At 37.6% G+C, this 15000-nt stretch overlaps 1 protein-coding gene across 1 annotated transcript; it reads right to left on the reverse strand.

The window, feature by feature from the left end:
• Positions 1-1273: 1273 nt before the first annotated feature.
• LOC138006562 (two pore potassium channel protein sup-9-like) lies at positions 1274-12169 on the reverse strand. Its single transcript, XM_068852972.1, has 2 exons — positions 11731-12169; positions 1274-2669 (listed from the first exon to the last, which is right to left on the reverse strand). Exons 1-2 carry the CDS (start codon positions 12056-12058, stop codon positions 2071-2073), a joined length of 927 nt encoding a protein of 308 aa, XP_068709073.1. The 5' UTR covers positions 12059-12169; the 3' UTR covers positions 1274-2070.
• Positions 12170-15000: the final 2831 nt, after the last annotated feature.

A 15000-nucleotide genomic window follows, 5' to 3' on the forward strand; every position in this document is an offset into this window, starting at 1 on the left:
CAACTACTAATAGTTGTGACATCCCTATCCTTCGTAATAATTCATCGAAAGAATGGTAAGGCTCGTTCCCTTATTTTGAGAAAAGGAATAAAACGAGGTTGAGCCGAGGTTCGTTGTACTAACGTATCCACCAATATTCATAGAATAAAGAGAAAAATTAATTTCACAATGTATCATACCGGATGCTCGGGTTACAACGCCCTTTTGTTTCGCGTGAAGAAATGAAACGTCTCGGCTCATCATTCACCATGATTGGTTTGGTAAAGTAGAGGACACGGGCAAGGATTTGGGATTTGTAAGTGTGAGCGGTGGTCAGCGACCATTAGAAATAAACAATCAATCGAATAATAAATGGCAGGTATATATTAATATTTCTAAGTCATTAATGAGGACTGAATTCAATACACAGTCCACCTCATGCATGCAGAAGATAGAAGTATGACTCTGTACAGCTAAGAGAAAGTGTTCAATAAGATGGACGACCGTATCATTTGAGGTCCAGTCCACCATTCTGATTTGAAAGTTTTGGAAGGATATCTTAGAATCCAACCAAGTTTCAGGAGGCATCAAGGGAACAGTTACTGCAAAGTATTAAATTGGAAAACTACTGAACTGTGGGATATTTTGCAGCTAGATGTACGATTCCACGAGAATGCCTCGAATCGCCGGAAAGTACACTGGAATCTCGTGCGCTAATTCTTTTCCTTACTCCACAACAGCGGTTCGATTCCCGCTAGTTACACTATTAAACAAACTGGCGATTGACTGAGGCTAAACAATAGGCCATTTCCGAGTTCAAGTCTGCCTCTTCTTCAAAGCGAGTCTAAGTGCGAAGCTTTTCTTATGAAAATTAGTTTTCATTCCTATGCAAAGTAGAACTAATTACCATCACAAAAACTTTGCACTTAGACTTGCTTTGAAGAGGAGGCAGCATGAACTCGGAAATGGCCCATTTGAATACCGCTCTTAATAGAGAGTGTGCAAATGACCGTGACTATATTACGGGCATGTGAGTGTCCCAAAACTGAGCTTTTCAAGAACAATGTGCGCTGACCAAGCTCAAAGTACAGGTACTTAGCTTTACAAGATAGCTGTTCTCTGGCGTTCCAGTCAGTGTATAATCCCATTTGCTGACAAAATACTCATTCCCGTGTATGAGGGTTCGTCAACTTCATGCAGTAAAAAACTAAAATTAATCTGGAATTTAGTTAACTGATTTAAACAAGCATTAATCTTAATTTATCATTACAAAAATAAATATATCGCTTGATTCAAGTTAATAATCGCTGTTTTTAGCATCTTCCTCTGTTTGAAACAAGCTCTTTCATTAGCAGAAGTCTTTTTTTAACACTTTGTTGGGAGGAGTATCACGTAACCTATTCAACCATCCCCGAAAATGTTTGCAAAAGCTCTTAAAGACGAGGTTGGATGGGCCGACTGGTAATACTCTCTGAAATAGTACAGGCAAGTCTCGCATCCCTTAAGTATTTAAAGCACCAATACATGCTTAATTTTTCCTACCTAAAAGCATGTCCGTCTTTTCTTAGGCCAGGAGAATCGCGTTGCGATTGTCTACCATCTTCTTTTTTCCATTTCTTGCTGGCTCAAAAAGTCAGGTCTGACAACAGATCCACTGGACGCATTTCATTCAAGAGACACTGCTCCATCTTTTCTGGGCCAAAAGTAATAGATTTCTTAGCCTTGAAATGACATTGCAATATCGAAGGCTTGCCGTCAATCACTGGTTTTCTACACTGTCCTTATAATCTTTCATTGTTTCCCTCGTGAAACACAAACAAGACAATGTCCTCCCTTCCAACATGTCTCGTCGGGAGGAATGATCTTGAGGAAGACTAAGTTAAGCTCCAGCAGAAGGCACAAAGGAGTCCCGCTAACCGCGAATTTCAAGCTTCATCTTGATTTTTTATTTATTACTGATTGCACCACAAAAAGTATCCCGAAAATAATATACCTATCCCCCGACGACATTGAGTTCATCATAAACTTACAGAATTTGTAATTAATCGCCGCAAATTAACATTGATAAATCTTCTAACACAAAGCTGAGCATCAAGGACCACTGCTCTCCTCCATTTTGGCTTTATCCTGTGGTTTCTTCTTATCGAGTAAAAGATTTTCATGCTCATCGTCTTCAGCCTCTCCACCCATCAACGAAATGAAGCCCCAGGGTGGCTCGTCCTCAAATAACCGACTGATCGCTAGTAAAGCACTGGACACGACCGCAAGGCCAAAGGTGAAGTAGACGAATGTTAGAACGGTGAAAGCAATGACGTAGCCTGGGTGGTCTTTTTCGCTGTTGGAAGGATGTTGTGGAACGTAGTCACCAAAACCAATGGTGCTAAGTGTGATGAACGCAAAATAAACTCCTTCAAAGAATGTCCACCCCTCGTAACTATTGCCTATGGCGGCAAGCAGCAATATCATTCCAGTTACCATGAGGAATATGCAAGCTACAGTTTTCAGGTATATCTTCCGAGGTTCTCGTTTAAAGATTTTTTCATCTACAAATTTCCAAAAGTTTGCTGTGGTTTCAGTGATTCTCTCACCGATAGATTTTAGCATCAAGCCGGTGATAGGGATTCCAAATATGGCGTAAAATATACAGAATATTCGTCCCCAGATCGTCACAGGAGCCATTTTCCCGTAACCTAAGAAATTGTGAATATATTAAAACAGAAAATAAATAACACTCTATAGATAAGAGTGTTTTTACGTTCTAAGTCCTAACTGCCACCCAAATTTAGCAGCAGTATTACTCTAGGATTGGACGCAGTACGGTCTCAGGAACTTCTACTGAAAATTGCACGACGAATCAAATGGTATGAAAATTCATGATTTCAGATTACTGTAAATTCTCACGACAACGAATAAGCTTAGAAATCGTTCTCCTTCGTCGACTGCAATGATAATATGACGACCATAATAATAATTATAATAATAATAATAATATATAGAATTAGCCAAGCCTAAAAGCGGAGCTCCCGGGTTATTTATTCTTATAATTAGTAACCTGGCTGCTTGAGCCTGCGATCTAATCGAAACCTAGTATCTGGTCAGCGGTCAACTTTAAAAAAGAAGCTGACCTCGATGAGCACTAAACTTGAGCCCGTGATATCGTCACGTGATATCGTCACGTGAGCCCGTGATATCGTCACGTTGGCATAGAAGGAGGGGTGGGCGTACGGTCGTGTGACCAAAACCGAATTTTCTCGAACACATGGGTTACCGTGATATTTCCTTACCCATGTTGCCATAATAATAATAATATTAATAATAGCTATTAAAAGTAATTAAAAGTGGAACTCCATGGCTTCGAGGAGGTTTGCGTGTGCTATAAAATTTCTTAGTGTTTTCGATCTGAAGAATACTGTCAGCTGAAACTGCTTCCCAGTTGTAGTTATTTTGAACAGAGTTAAATGGTAACTTTGTTTTGAAGTGTAATTAGACTAAAAGAGGTAGCATTTATACTTTGCGTTTAATGGATGACAACGCCTCTACTTAAGGCCTGAACCTGGTTCTTGTCTGACTTTCAAACAGTGTAGGAAATTCGTGTAAGTAATCTGCTTTCTATTTAACGCTGATAAACATCCGTTATTTGCCCAGAAATGATTCTTTTAAGTCCAGCAATTTAATAAAATATTTTTTGGGATAAAAAAAGTCTATCACCTTAGCTACTAAGGACACGAAGTCTTAGAAAAAGAGGAAAACCAAGTGTTTCTTAACGACCATGCAGACAACTACCTTTAATTTTGCATAAATCCTAAAGCTTTTTTACTAAGGTGTGATGCGCTTTCTCCCTTTTTGTTCATTACACTTAGGTTTCTTTTTAGTTAAATGGATTTCAGCCGCTTTAGCATAGTCCTAAATGTTCTGCGATTGTTAAACTAAATTTAAGAGTTTTTTTCCTTAATGACACGATGTGCATTATTTCAACAAATGGGTTTTAGTTATCATATTGTTAATGACTAGATTCAAAATTTTCGAATTACTAAATTTGAAAAAAAAAAATATGTGAACAACAAATCGGCGCCATGTTTCTGTGGTACACGCAGGATTAAAGCTTTCGACATGGTAACTATCATGGCTGACAATTCTAATCGTTTCTGAGAGTCAAAAGCTTAATTTTTTTTTCAGGAAAATTTCTTATCGCCAAGAATTTTTCCCCAAGATAAACTGATTTTGAATTAAAAAACAAGTGCTACATTGTCAAACATAAACCAACGACGAATACATTTCCTTGTTCATCAATGCCTTGCGTTCGTCTTTCAAGTACTTGTAAAGGACAATTTTATCTTTTCTCTGATTTAAATATAAATTAAAACGCATTAGTACTGGTTTAGCTCTTTTTTTTTTTTAACATGAACGTTGCTATTGTAAGCCCTAATTTAACTTTGCTGATCACGAACAACAAATGAAAATGATGACCACGGTGGAGCTCATGATGAAAGTACAGATATAATTTTTACGATTATAAACTCTTCTGTGTCTATCATACTTGAGGGTCTCAATGGGGTTAAGCGTGTGTCGTGAATTAAAATTAACCTTTGTTCGAGACTAATTAATTATCCAAGATGGGGATCAACAAACAGCGACACAGAGACGGAGCCCTAAAAGATATTTCTAGCGCGAGAAAAAGGGACTCGGGATTAAAAAAAGAACGGCTGATAATATTTTATGATATATTACGGGTGCATTGCCATAAGGGATGTTTTATTGCTCAAATTATCACAGAGCTCGGTTGCGTCCACGGTTGATTGATAAATCATTTGCATGTGCCCAAGGCACCAGGTCTTTTATAGTGCGTCTTCGTGTTTTTGTTACGTTGTTACAAACGTTGGCCGTGTAGCACTTATATTTCCAGACTTAACTGATTAGAGTGTAATGTGAAGTGCTATGGACCATGTGACCGTTAGCCCTACTAATGGAAATGGGCCCACACAAGGACAGAGAAAAACTCTGACCAGGGTGGGAATTGAACCCACGACCTTCGAGTTACATCACCGCTGCTCTGCCGACTGAGCTACAAGGTCAGACGGGAGTAGGCCGTGGGAATTGAAGATGTTAAATTCACGGCAATGAGCATGTACAAGTACAAGGAAGGGTTACATTTTTACAAACGTTGGCAGTGTAGCATTTATATTTCAACAGACTTAACTGATTAGAGTGTAATGTGAAGTGCTAGTTTTGTACCCCATATGAACCATGTGAGCGTTAGCCCTACTAATGGAAATGAGCCCACATAAGGACAGAGAAAAACTCTGACCAGAGTGCGATTTTGTTCAACAGCGATATGTTGAAACCGTATGCCCCTTCTTTCAATCGTGCATGTTGAAACATGTTGAGTCGAAGTTAAATCGATATTGATGTTGTGTTGAAACCTTTTGTCTACCCCAAGCAGTCAACATAATTGAAAATCGTTTCAACAAAATCGAAAGGATATTCAAGCAAATGCCGAAGCCTTTGCCCAGGGACTAATGCAAAGGCGATAGCAACGGCAACGACACAGGAAAAATAATTGTTCTGCACGTGCGGCACGCACTTCAATGCATTTCTTTGCACGACATCGTGATCACACAATTATAACAATGAACCATTCGTTTTCTACTTTTACTTTAAAACCGGTCGTACACATCCAGTTACAGGATAGTTCGCCCGTATTGTACAACGTGAACAAGACGAAATTATCGCGAGGTACTTGCGATAGCGCTAGGTTATATTTTGATAACGTTACCTTTGTCCTTTACGGAAACAACGACTGCTACTTCATCGAAAAAAAGCAGTAATACTATTGGCCGTGGCCGTGGCCGTGGCCGTGGCCGTATCCCTCCTGGTTTCTTAAGCTCCCTACCACGCAGTTTAAGCAAAGACGACTGCTACGACAACGACAATGATTGGTTAACAAGGAAAAATTCATGCTGCACATGCAGGTAGCATAACATAGCCGAACTCCACAAAACAACAACGTGAAATCACCAAATTTAGGTTTTGACGACAAGGTAAGCAAATAACAATCAACCATTCATTTTCTGTTTTGTTTTTTTTTTTCACTTTAAAACCGTTCGTACCCATCCAGTTACAGAAAATCATGACAAAATTTTAGGTTCTCAGGGGGTGGACACGACCACCCGACGATAACTTGTCAATTTTCTGGACAAAAATCCACACCGATCATATCAATTTTATTCCGGGAATGTGGATACACAATATTTATTGGGGTAATCGCGAAATTAATACAATAATGGAAAATAATATTTTTAGACTAACTGAGCCTCGGAGATTATGAAGTGCGTTCGAGCTACCTTCCTGTTCGCTGATATATTTAAAGATAAAGTCCCTGTGGCCGTGGTCGTCATCGTTGCTAAGCGCCCCATTGAATGGAATAGGTTTTGAGCCCTTAAGACATCAAGGAAAAGAGCAAACTGTAAATGAGTGTTGTGTTGAGTGTTGAGGACAGCACTCATTTACAGTTTGTACTTAGCTTCTGCTGAGCCGATTATAGTCCCGAAATTCTCACGACCTTCTCCCTTTTGGCCTTGTAGCTCAGTCGGTAGAGCAACGGTGATCTAATCCGGTGATCTAACCTAAGTAAAGCCTGGTTTTCACTAGGGACGCAAGCACAAACGCAAGGATAAGCAGCTTATGCTAGTGAAAACGAACGTCGACATTAGCATCAAAATCAACCACTGCATCCGCCATTTTGTTCAAATGCTCAGACGTGGGGAATCTGGAACAAATGCTTTAATTGGCCAGACGTAGCAAATTTCACACGTCGCAAGCGAATGCAAGCATATAAGCACAAGCACAAAGACAAAAGGAAAAATTTTGATCCTTATGCTTTTGCTTGAGTCGCTAGCGAAAACCAGGCTTAAGAGATTTTTCTCTGCATGACGCACAAAAAAAAGTACCTGATGCTGTTAATCAACGAAGGTTCTTAATCAATCTTGATTTCTGTCAAATATATCTTGTTCCAAACAATTTTTAACAAAACTTGTATGTTTAGGTTAAATGTGTCTTTCAAAGAACAGCAAAGACTGAAATGGCAGCATATTTGAAGTAATAGAAAAAGAGTTGGCAAGTTTGTATAGCTTGGTTTATAAATAAAAGGCTCTGAAATAAACCCTCTTTAACAAACAAATTGAAACTCCCTAAAAGAGAATTGTTCGTTCAAATGAAAGTTGATCCGCATGGGAGAAGTCAAGCGTCTTCACTGACGTCGTAAATTGATTGTAAAAAGATTAATCCTCATAAAAATGCCACTAAGAGCCGGAACGGTTTCAAGCTGATATGTGTGTGATTATCACTTCATTAGGCTGTTAACTGTTTCTTAATAACACAAATCCAAAAAGAAATTAATAGAAAAGCTGAGCTTTATGGGCAAGCATAACGTGTTTCCAATCTTCCGCTGTAACTCGGCATTTACATTTTGTAGTTTCTAAGACTCCAAAAAACAAAAAAGGACAAAAGGCAAAAAGGGAAGGGAAAAGCCTTAACATGTAGAATTTAAGCAGGACAAGGAGTATAATCGGAAAGTCTGGAGGTTTAAAAGAAACACTCCGCGCGAAACGGAAAAACAGAAAATGGAAACTACACCGTACCCGTGAGCTATAATTTACGCCCTTAGTTTTAATGGAAATGCCTAGCATAGGTTAATGTGGTGAATGTTATAATCTTAAAGGTAAAAAGAAGTAATATATGCAATATTCGACAGAAAGCCTAGACGAAAAGAGATAAGTCCGAAACACAAAATAAGAAAGATAATAGCAATTGGTGACAAACACGTCTAACCCAACTATCACCCGAGAAATTTGGCGGGTTGTTATCGCAAGACCTTAATTTCCGAATGATTGTCAAGCTTAGCTTGCTGTTAAAAGAAAGCCTCTTAGCTTTACTTAACGGACCAAAACTGGACAATTCTCGAACATATTTTTTTCCTCGAAACTATAAATTGCTTAGCCTCCATGCTTCCATCAAAATTGTCCAATTTAGAACGTATCCGGTCAACAAAAGCCAACTATATTGTTTAGTTCACTTAGATAAAGACGAGAAAGGGCAACTTCTGGAAAAGACCGAGAGAGGATCGTAATTGTGGGTCAAATCAAACGAAACTAAAACGATGAGGGCTTTTAAAATGCACTTTTGATATCGACAACGATACGTAGGTGGACAATTTCAATGCTTAATCAGAAAATAGCGTATAGAACTTTTACTTATTACCTAAAGGGTATGCGAATATTGCTTTCAATTGTTTCTTAACAATTCACAGATCTAAAGGTATTTACTCTGGGGAGCCACAACACTTGAAAACGTAATTTGCGTTTGCTGATTTGAATTGTGCGTCTATTACGGTATTTTGAAAGAGCTGACAATGGCAGAGAAATTGTCTTTTTTCATGGTAAAATAGTTCTATCACGTAGCACAGTGATCTAGAGACAGTAGCTTATCTGTTTAGTTTAATAACCAAAAACAACATCCTAACTAAATAATTTTAAAGTAAACAATTGGTGTCAACTATCGAAATGAATTTTGCCAGAGTGTAGACCTTCTGAACCCAAAGGGAAAGAGACGATTTTAGAATACGTAGATCAGTGATTTTAGCAAATCATTTCTTAATGAAAACATATAACCTCACTGCAAATTTAACTTTTACATTTGCCGCTTTTCTTTAATTCCCTAAGACTTTAATACAACATACAGATAACAATATAAAATAGACACAAGGCTTTCTTTATTCTTTGGACTGAGATAATCATTTGAAATCAATTTGTTTGCAACGCTAACACAAATTGCCTGAAAAATCAAAATTCTCATATCATTCCAACCGGATAAGAAGTATTAGAGTTAAAAAACTTCTTTTCCCATAAATAAGAATAAAATAAGCAAATTAAAATATAAGCCGGAAACGGTAATTCTATTTTTCGCGGGAAACCTTCGTCTTAAGTAATGTACCAAAAAAAATCGCGTCTTTCAACTATATCAAATTTATTACATTCCAAATTCGTTCATTTTGCGCGAGTCAGAAAAGAATGAATGAATATTAGATTTTTGCCTGTTGGATGGCTTGATGACCAAATTGTCTTGGATAACTGATATTTTCATTTTACGTCTTCAATGGCGATATTTAAGCATTGAGGATTAACAGAAAAACTAGATGTGTGCTAAGTCTCGGTGATAACGAACGTGTTAATCTTAATGAATGTGTTAATCTTAACAGCTTTTAGGCCGCTCGAAAAGTGCTGCTTTAAATGCAAATTTTTTTTTTCGAATATGAACGAAGAAAGGCATCCCACGTTTTTTTCTCTTCTTTTAAATTTACGTAGAAAGAAAGAGCAGAATCGTTTTCTCGCTCATCATTCAGTTCATTGTACCTGATTTTCTTTGCATTTTCTGTCCCTGTAATCCAAACTCCAATTTATCGCCTTGGATAAATGCATCAGGTCCCTTTCTTTATTTATGGATTTCTGATGACAATAAGGCCACGAATTTGTCTTTAGCATTGTATTTTATACAAAGCAAACCAATGCGGAAAACTAGCCATACGTGAAAATTATGTAACACTTAACACTGAACATTTCGCTGATTTTTTTGTTGGTATCTTTCTTGGATTCCTTCCACGAGAAAGGAATATGAAGAAAGAATAAATGCTGTGTTCAGGTGTTTTTTGACAAAAACCCTGAAAGTGTTAAAATACATTTAAGGTCTCGGCAGGTGTCTCGCCATTACTGAATGTAATTTCTGGCTATTTTCATTTCTGTTTATTGTAAACAGAGCTCATTTGTCCAAAGCCGCAAATCCATCCATCACTAGCTCTTCGATGCTTTGGCCTATATCTATTCATAACTAGAAATAAAATCTGCGAATCCGCAAATTGAAGGGAGGCTCGGTTCTTTTACTGCCGGACACAACCAGGAACATACATGAAATTGGTAGAGACTGAAATATCCAGATTTGTTTGATCGGAAGTAATAGAATAAGACCTTGTAACAAATTGGTCCTCAAACGTACTTCTCGAAACCCTAATTTGTCCTTCGTTGTCGATTGTTTCTTGCCATTAAATATACGTAAAGAAGTCGCTTTTCACTCTTTCGCAGGCGAAATCAGATATTGTGAGAAGATAAGACAACTTTAAACAACACCACAACGAAAAAAGAACAAAATTACTGATTCGAAGGGTAACGAATTGAAGGGAGTCCATGATTCATAGTATATCCATCATAACTTTTACTGCAATGTTTTGTCCGTGTCTGCATAAGAATTTGTTTTGCCCGAATGAACTTGTTTCCTATCAAACAAATTTCTGTTTCTCGTATAGGTTTGATTGTTGAAGATTATGGGATCTTTCTCCTCTCCTACATCATGAAAAAATGCTACATCTGCTTTTAAAATAAATACGCGGTTTCTTTAGCACTGGTGGAAAGTTTCGCTATCCTAGAAGCCAACATTTTGGGTGTAACATATTTTAGTTTAGTGTGGTCTCTACAGGACACAACATGTTCGTGTCTAGAATAAAATATTCATTTGTCAGTAATTTCTGTTTCGATAGATATGACAGATTCGCGCCTTGAATAGGCAAAGCTTACTCTTTTATTTACTCGCTCGAAAATAGGCATTTAATGATATCCCTTCTAATTGGGCAGCATATACAAAATTCTCCATCAACGCTGAAAGGCTCAAAAACTATTTTTCTTCGATTTTTTAACGAAAGTAGGTTTTGTTTTCATATAGTGAGAGAAATAAATGAAGCGCTTAGATTCGATTGTTTTGTTGTCGTCTTCTCTGCTTTAAGTTCATAATCTTTTGATCGGTATTTTGCATAATATAGCAACCCACAGCTTGAGTTTGCGAACATTGGGTTTCGCTGCGAATGAAAAATTCGAAGAAGCTACCTGCAACTGTCATCGAGTGAAAAATTAGAGATCTGTTTTGTTTTTGTGCTCTCAACCTACGTGGAAGGCTCAAATCTTTTGTCTTTTACAACTAATAAATTCGCCAAAGCAACAAATGCACTGCTCGCATCCGACCAAAACAGGAAATTTAGTCAACTGAATATTAATGTGCAGTTCTAGTAAACGCGCATTCGTTCAAAGGTTCTTTCGAGTAACCGGCAAAAAAAGAAAGACATCGACTACTTTTCGAGACAGAGCCCTTTTGACTTGTGAAAATGCGTGTTTTGGTTAGATGTTTGGAAATTATCATTTTATGTCGACCAAAAGGCAAACTACTGTGAGATTCGATTTCGTTAAAAAGAAAAGTTTGACAGCAACGAATTAAGCTTTGAGATATTCCATTTAAATGAAGTTACCGGTTAAAGTTAAAGATTTCGTTCGATCGCAACAATAAATAGGGGTGCAAACTCAACACTTTTGGCTTCGTGAATCGGCAGCTCCAAATTTACGCGCAAAATGTTCCGCATCACACAACAATGACCAAAATACGCGCGTAAACGAAGATAGACCGGAGATGATAGCTGTAAAGCGAAGATAAGAGCTTCTACTTCGCCCGCATTTTATGGTACACCGCAAACAAATTGTCGATCCCGACAATCAGCCGTAGTGCAACTAACTGTTTTCCTGTATTATGAAATAAATGCCGCGTAAAACACGCATGGAAAAGCACCAAGAACGACATAAATGTATTCCTTGCGCAAACAAGGTTGTGTGTATTCTTGCATAATTTTAAAAATAGGTCGAAAATAGAGTCAATTTCACTCACCAATCGTTGTCACTACCGTCCCAGTGAAGAACAACGATCCAGCAAAGCTCCAGCGATCATACCCAACATCAAAATACCCATCGTCGATAGCTTTTGAAATTTCATCAAATAAATGATTCATTTCTTCGTCGGAAATGTTATATTTTGCCTTCATTTGTTGCTGAACCTTATCAAAATGGTGTATTTCCTTATGCTCTGCTCCAGATTCAATTGTTTGAAACACAGCCGCGCCGAATAGTAGATAAACAAGGAATAGCGTCGTTCGTAGAACGAGATTTTTAGTTGGGCCTTTCAGTGCCCTCAGGAAGTTTAAAAAGAAAACCCCCATTTGGTGAGAGAGCAAAGACCGTGTGCTAGCTGGCGTTCGGACGGCGCGGGCCGCGGCTGTGTGTTAGTGATCGACAAACGTGGTTTTTTCTGATCTACCGGAGGTGGGTTCTCTGTCCACAATCCTAACTTGATAAGCGAGTGACGTCACAACTGGCAATATTGTTGAGCGGCAGAGAAAGAATGGCTTGATTAGGGGATATTGTGTCCGTTAAAATTGCATTGTTAAGAATTTATCAGTAACGCCCGCTGCTAACTCGAATGCAAAACGCGCCAAAACAATTTTTGGAGCCGGCGAGAGTTCGTTCAACGGACAAATAGTGACATTCGACCTGGAGAGGTTGAGCTTTGAAGATTCGTTTGCCGTATCAGGCAGCATAAACTTTTCAGCCTCTATTATTTTGAAATTTTCCATATAAGGCGGTCGCAATCATTTAACACAAGGGGGATTTCCGCCATTTAGGAAATTTAACATACAATCTTAGTTCCGGTGCTTCGATCTACATGCAAATTACAATCTCCTCGCCTTATACCCTTTGCATTCTTTTTTTCTTTTACTTTCCGTCTGTCTTCTCGTTGCTAGAGTTTGGCCTTTGGAATAATCATTTTGGGGAGCATTGATTGAAAGAAATCCATATGTTTTTTTTAGATTGCGGGGAAAGCCCAGCGAGAGAGGAAAAAGTCACATTGTCCAGTGCACCTGCCGTGAAGAAACTGAGCAACGCAAGAAGAAATTAGATCAAAAAGCACAAACCAGGGCGAAATCATGACATAGTTCATTATGCAGGACAGCGCCGAGGAACTTGGCGAGGTTTCGACGAAACTTTGCTCAATAGTTGATTTACAACCTTTGGCAAACTAAATCAACGTTTTAGCGACCAAATGTCATTTGAAAAATAGTTTTTTTATATTGTATAAAACTGAATTATTTGTTTTTCCTCCAGAGAAAATTTATTGTTTATTTCTTCGAATGGCGAAATGCGACTGAAGTCACAGGTCGATCATCGTAAAGATTACTTGACGTGAAATCGGACAGTACATTTTGCTTGTTCGATCCAATGCGGCTCTTTTCGAGAACATTAAATTGTACAGTTAATTTTTCTGTCATGCAAATTGCATTTTAAAAAAGTCTTAAAAATCATTTGCGACGACTCTGTTATTGAGTAATGCGAAACAACCATTTATGGCAAGGCAGAAATTGAACCTGATGGACTATGGCAAGAAAGTAAAAAATACACAGAAACCTCCATTTAACCCTTTTTTATTGAAAAATGAAAGAAATGTCGGCTGTTTGACAGACTGAATGGCACAGGATTTGTGTTTATTCCGCCCGACCTGACTTTTGAGATTTCAACCTCTTTCTCCGATTCGCTGTTATGTTTTCTGAATAACACAATGTTTGTATTAAAAAAATAAAGCTCTAGGATAAAGGTTTTATATTGACATTCGTTGTTTCCTTTTGTTGTGCTCGCAACAAACATGACTTTTCTGTGACCGTTTATATTGAACGCTCTGACATCTTCAGTTCTTTTTTTCTATGAATCGAAGTTATAATTCAAAACATTGTCTTTTATTTTTCAATTTAATACCTTGTAAAAAAACCCATCAATTCGTACACCAATCGAGAGCGCAATATTTTGGCGAACATAAATTTAATAACCACCATAAGTCACTGCTGTCGAATTTTCGGCGTAGAGCCTTGAAAATTCGCCCGAAAATACGAAAGAATTGTGATTTTCAACATTAAAAACAACATAACATCACTTCTCGTATTTCTTATCCAAACTCAAATGTAATGAAATTCATTTTTGTTGATGATTCTTAATGAACTTGCCGTGGGTTAGTCCTTCTACAAGATTTATTAATTTTGAGCCTTTTTCTACTAGACAGTGTTTATTATTAAACATTCCTTCCAGAAAGGATCAATGTTTCCAAGTAACAAAAGAGAACTGCCTCAGTTAATTTCTTAGATCCGCTCAATTTTTCGTCGTACTTTTGTCGAATTTCGGTATGACACACAAATAAAAGGACAGCTTTCTTCTTCCATCTTCAATTAATGTAAGTTGCTTTTATCGAGTTTTCTCTAAAGTAGAGAATTCGCGTAGACTGAACTAGCTATGATTTGACGAACAAAGGACAGTCTCGTTTGTCCAAAATGTTCAAATTCGACACAGTAAAATTCTGTGATCTCTGACCACGCAATATGTAAGTGGGCTTTCAACTGATTCAGTTGACTGTTCAAAAAGTATATTTTTGAATACTCATAGATTTCAAGAAAAGAGTTAATTTCCGTGTGTCATGCGTACGTGCGAATGACGCAAATCAATGTCAGCGCTGAGTCTGGAAAACAACTATGCAACCAACACGATGGGAAACTGTCGGATTTTCTTTTTTACAAAATGACTCTACATTGATCTTCCTGCCAAATGATCTCGAACAGAAATTGTCCTTTACAAACCTTAGACAGAACTTTTACCCTATTTAACAACCAATCAAAATCGCCTTCTTAGAAAACGAATATCAGTTTTAAGGAGACAATCGAACCCAAAATAGCACTGAAATATATACATCGCGGAAGTACATTGGCCTAAGGGAGTTGCCAAATCGTATAACAATTTCGGTTTTTAAGTGAAAATCAAAAAGATATATTTGAGTGAATAGCTCAATGGTTAATGTACAATTAAAAAAGTTTGCTTTTTAGTGCAAGTCTCGATTCCGTGTATTGCCCTCTAAATGTAAACAAGACAGTAAGCGAATTTGGATTTACGATACACTAGAATTAAATACGACATTACAGCTGTCAGTAAAATTATCACAAATCGAATTTTCGTTTACAAGATAATTATTGGTTCAAGGGGATTTTACTTTCAAAGCGGTGAAATCAAAACACCGGATTCCTTTTTTTTCTCAAAATCACATAGAGTTTACTTCAATAATTGTGGC

The sequence above is a fragment of the Montipora foliosa genome, chromosome 6 (genome assembly GCF_036669935.1).
Source record: "Montipora foliosa isolate CH-2021 chromosome 6, ASM3666993v2, whole genome shotgun sequence".
NCBI lineage: Eukaryota > Metazoa > Cnidaria > Anthozoa > Scleractinia > Acroporidae > Montipora > Montipora foliosa.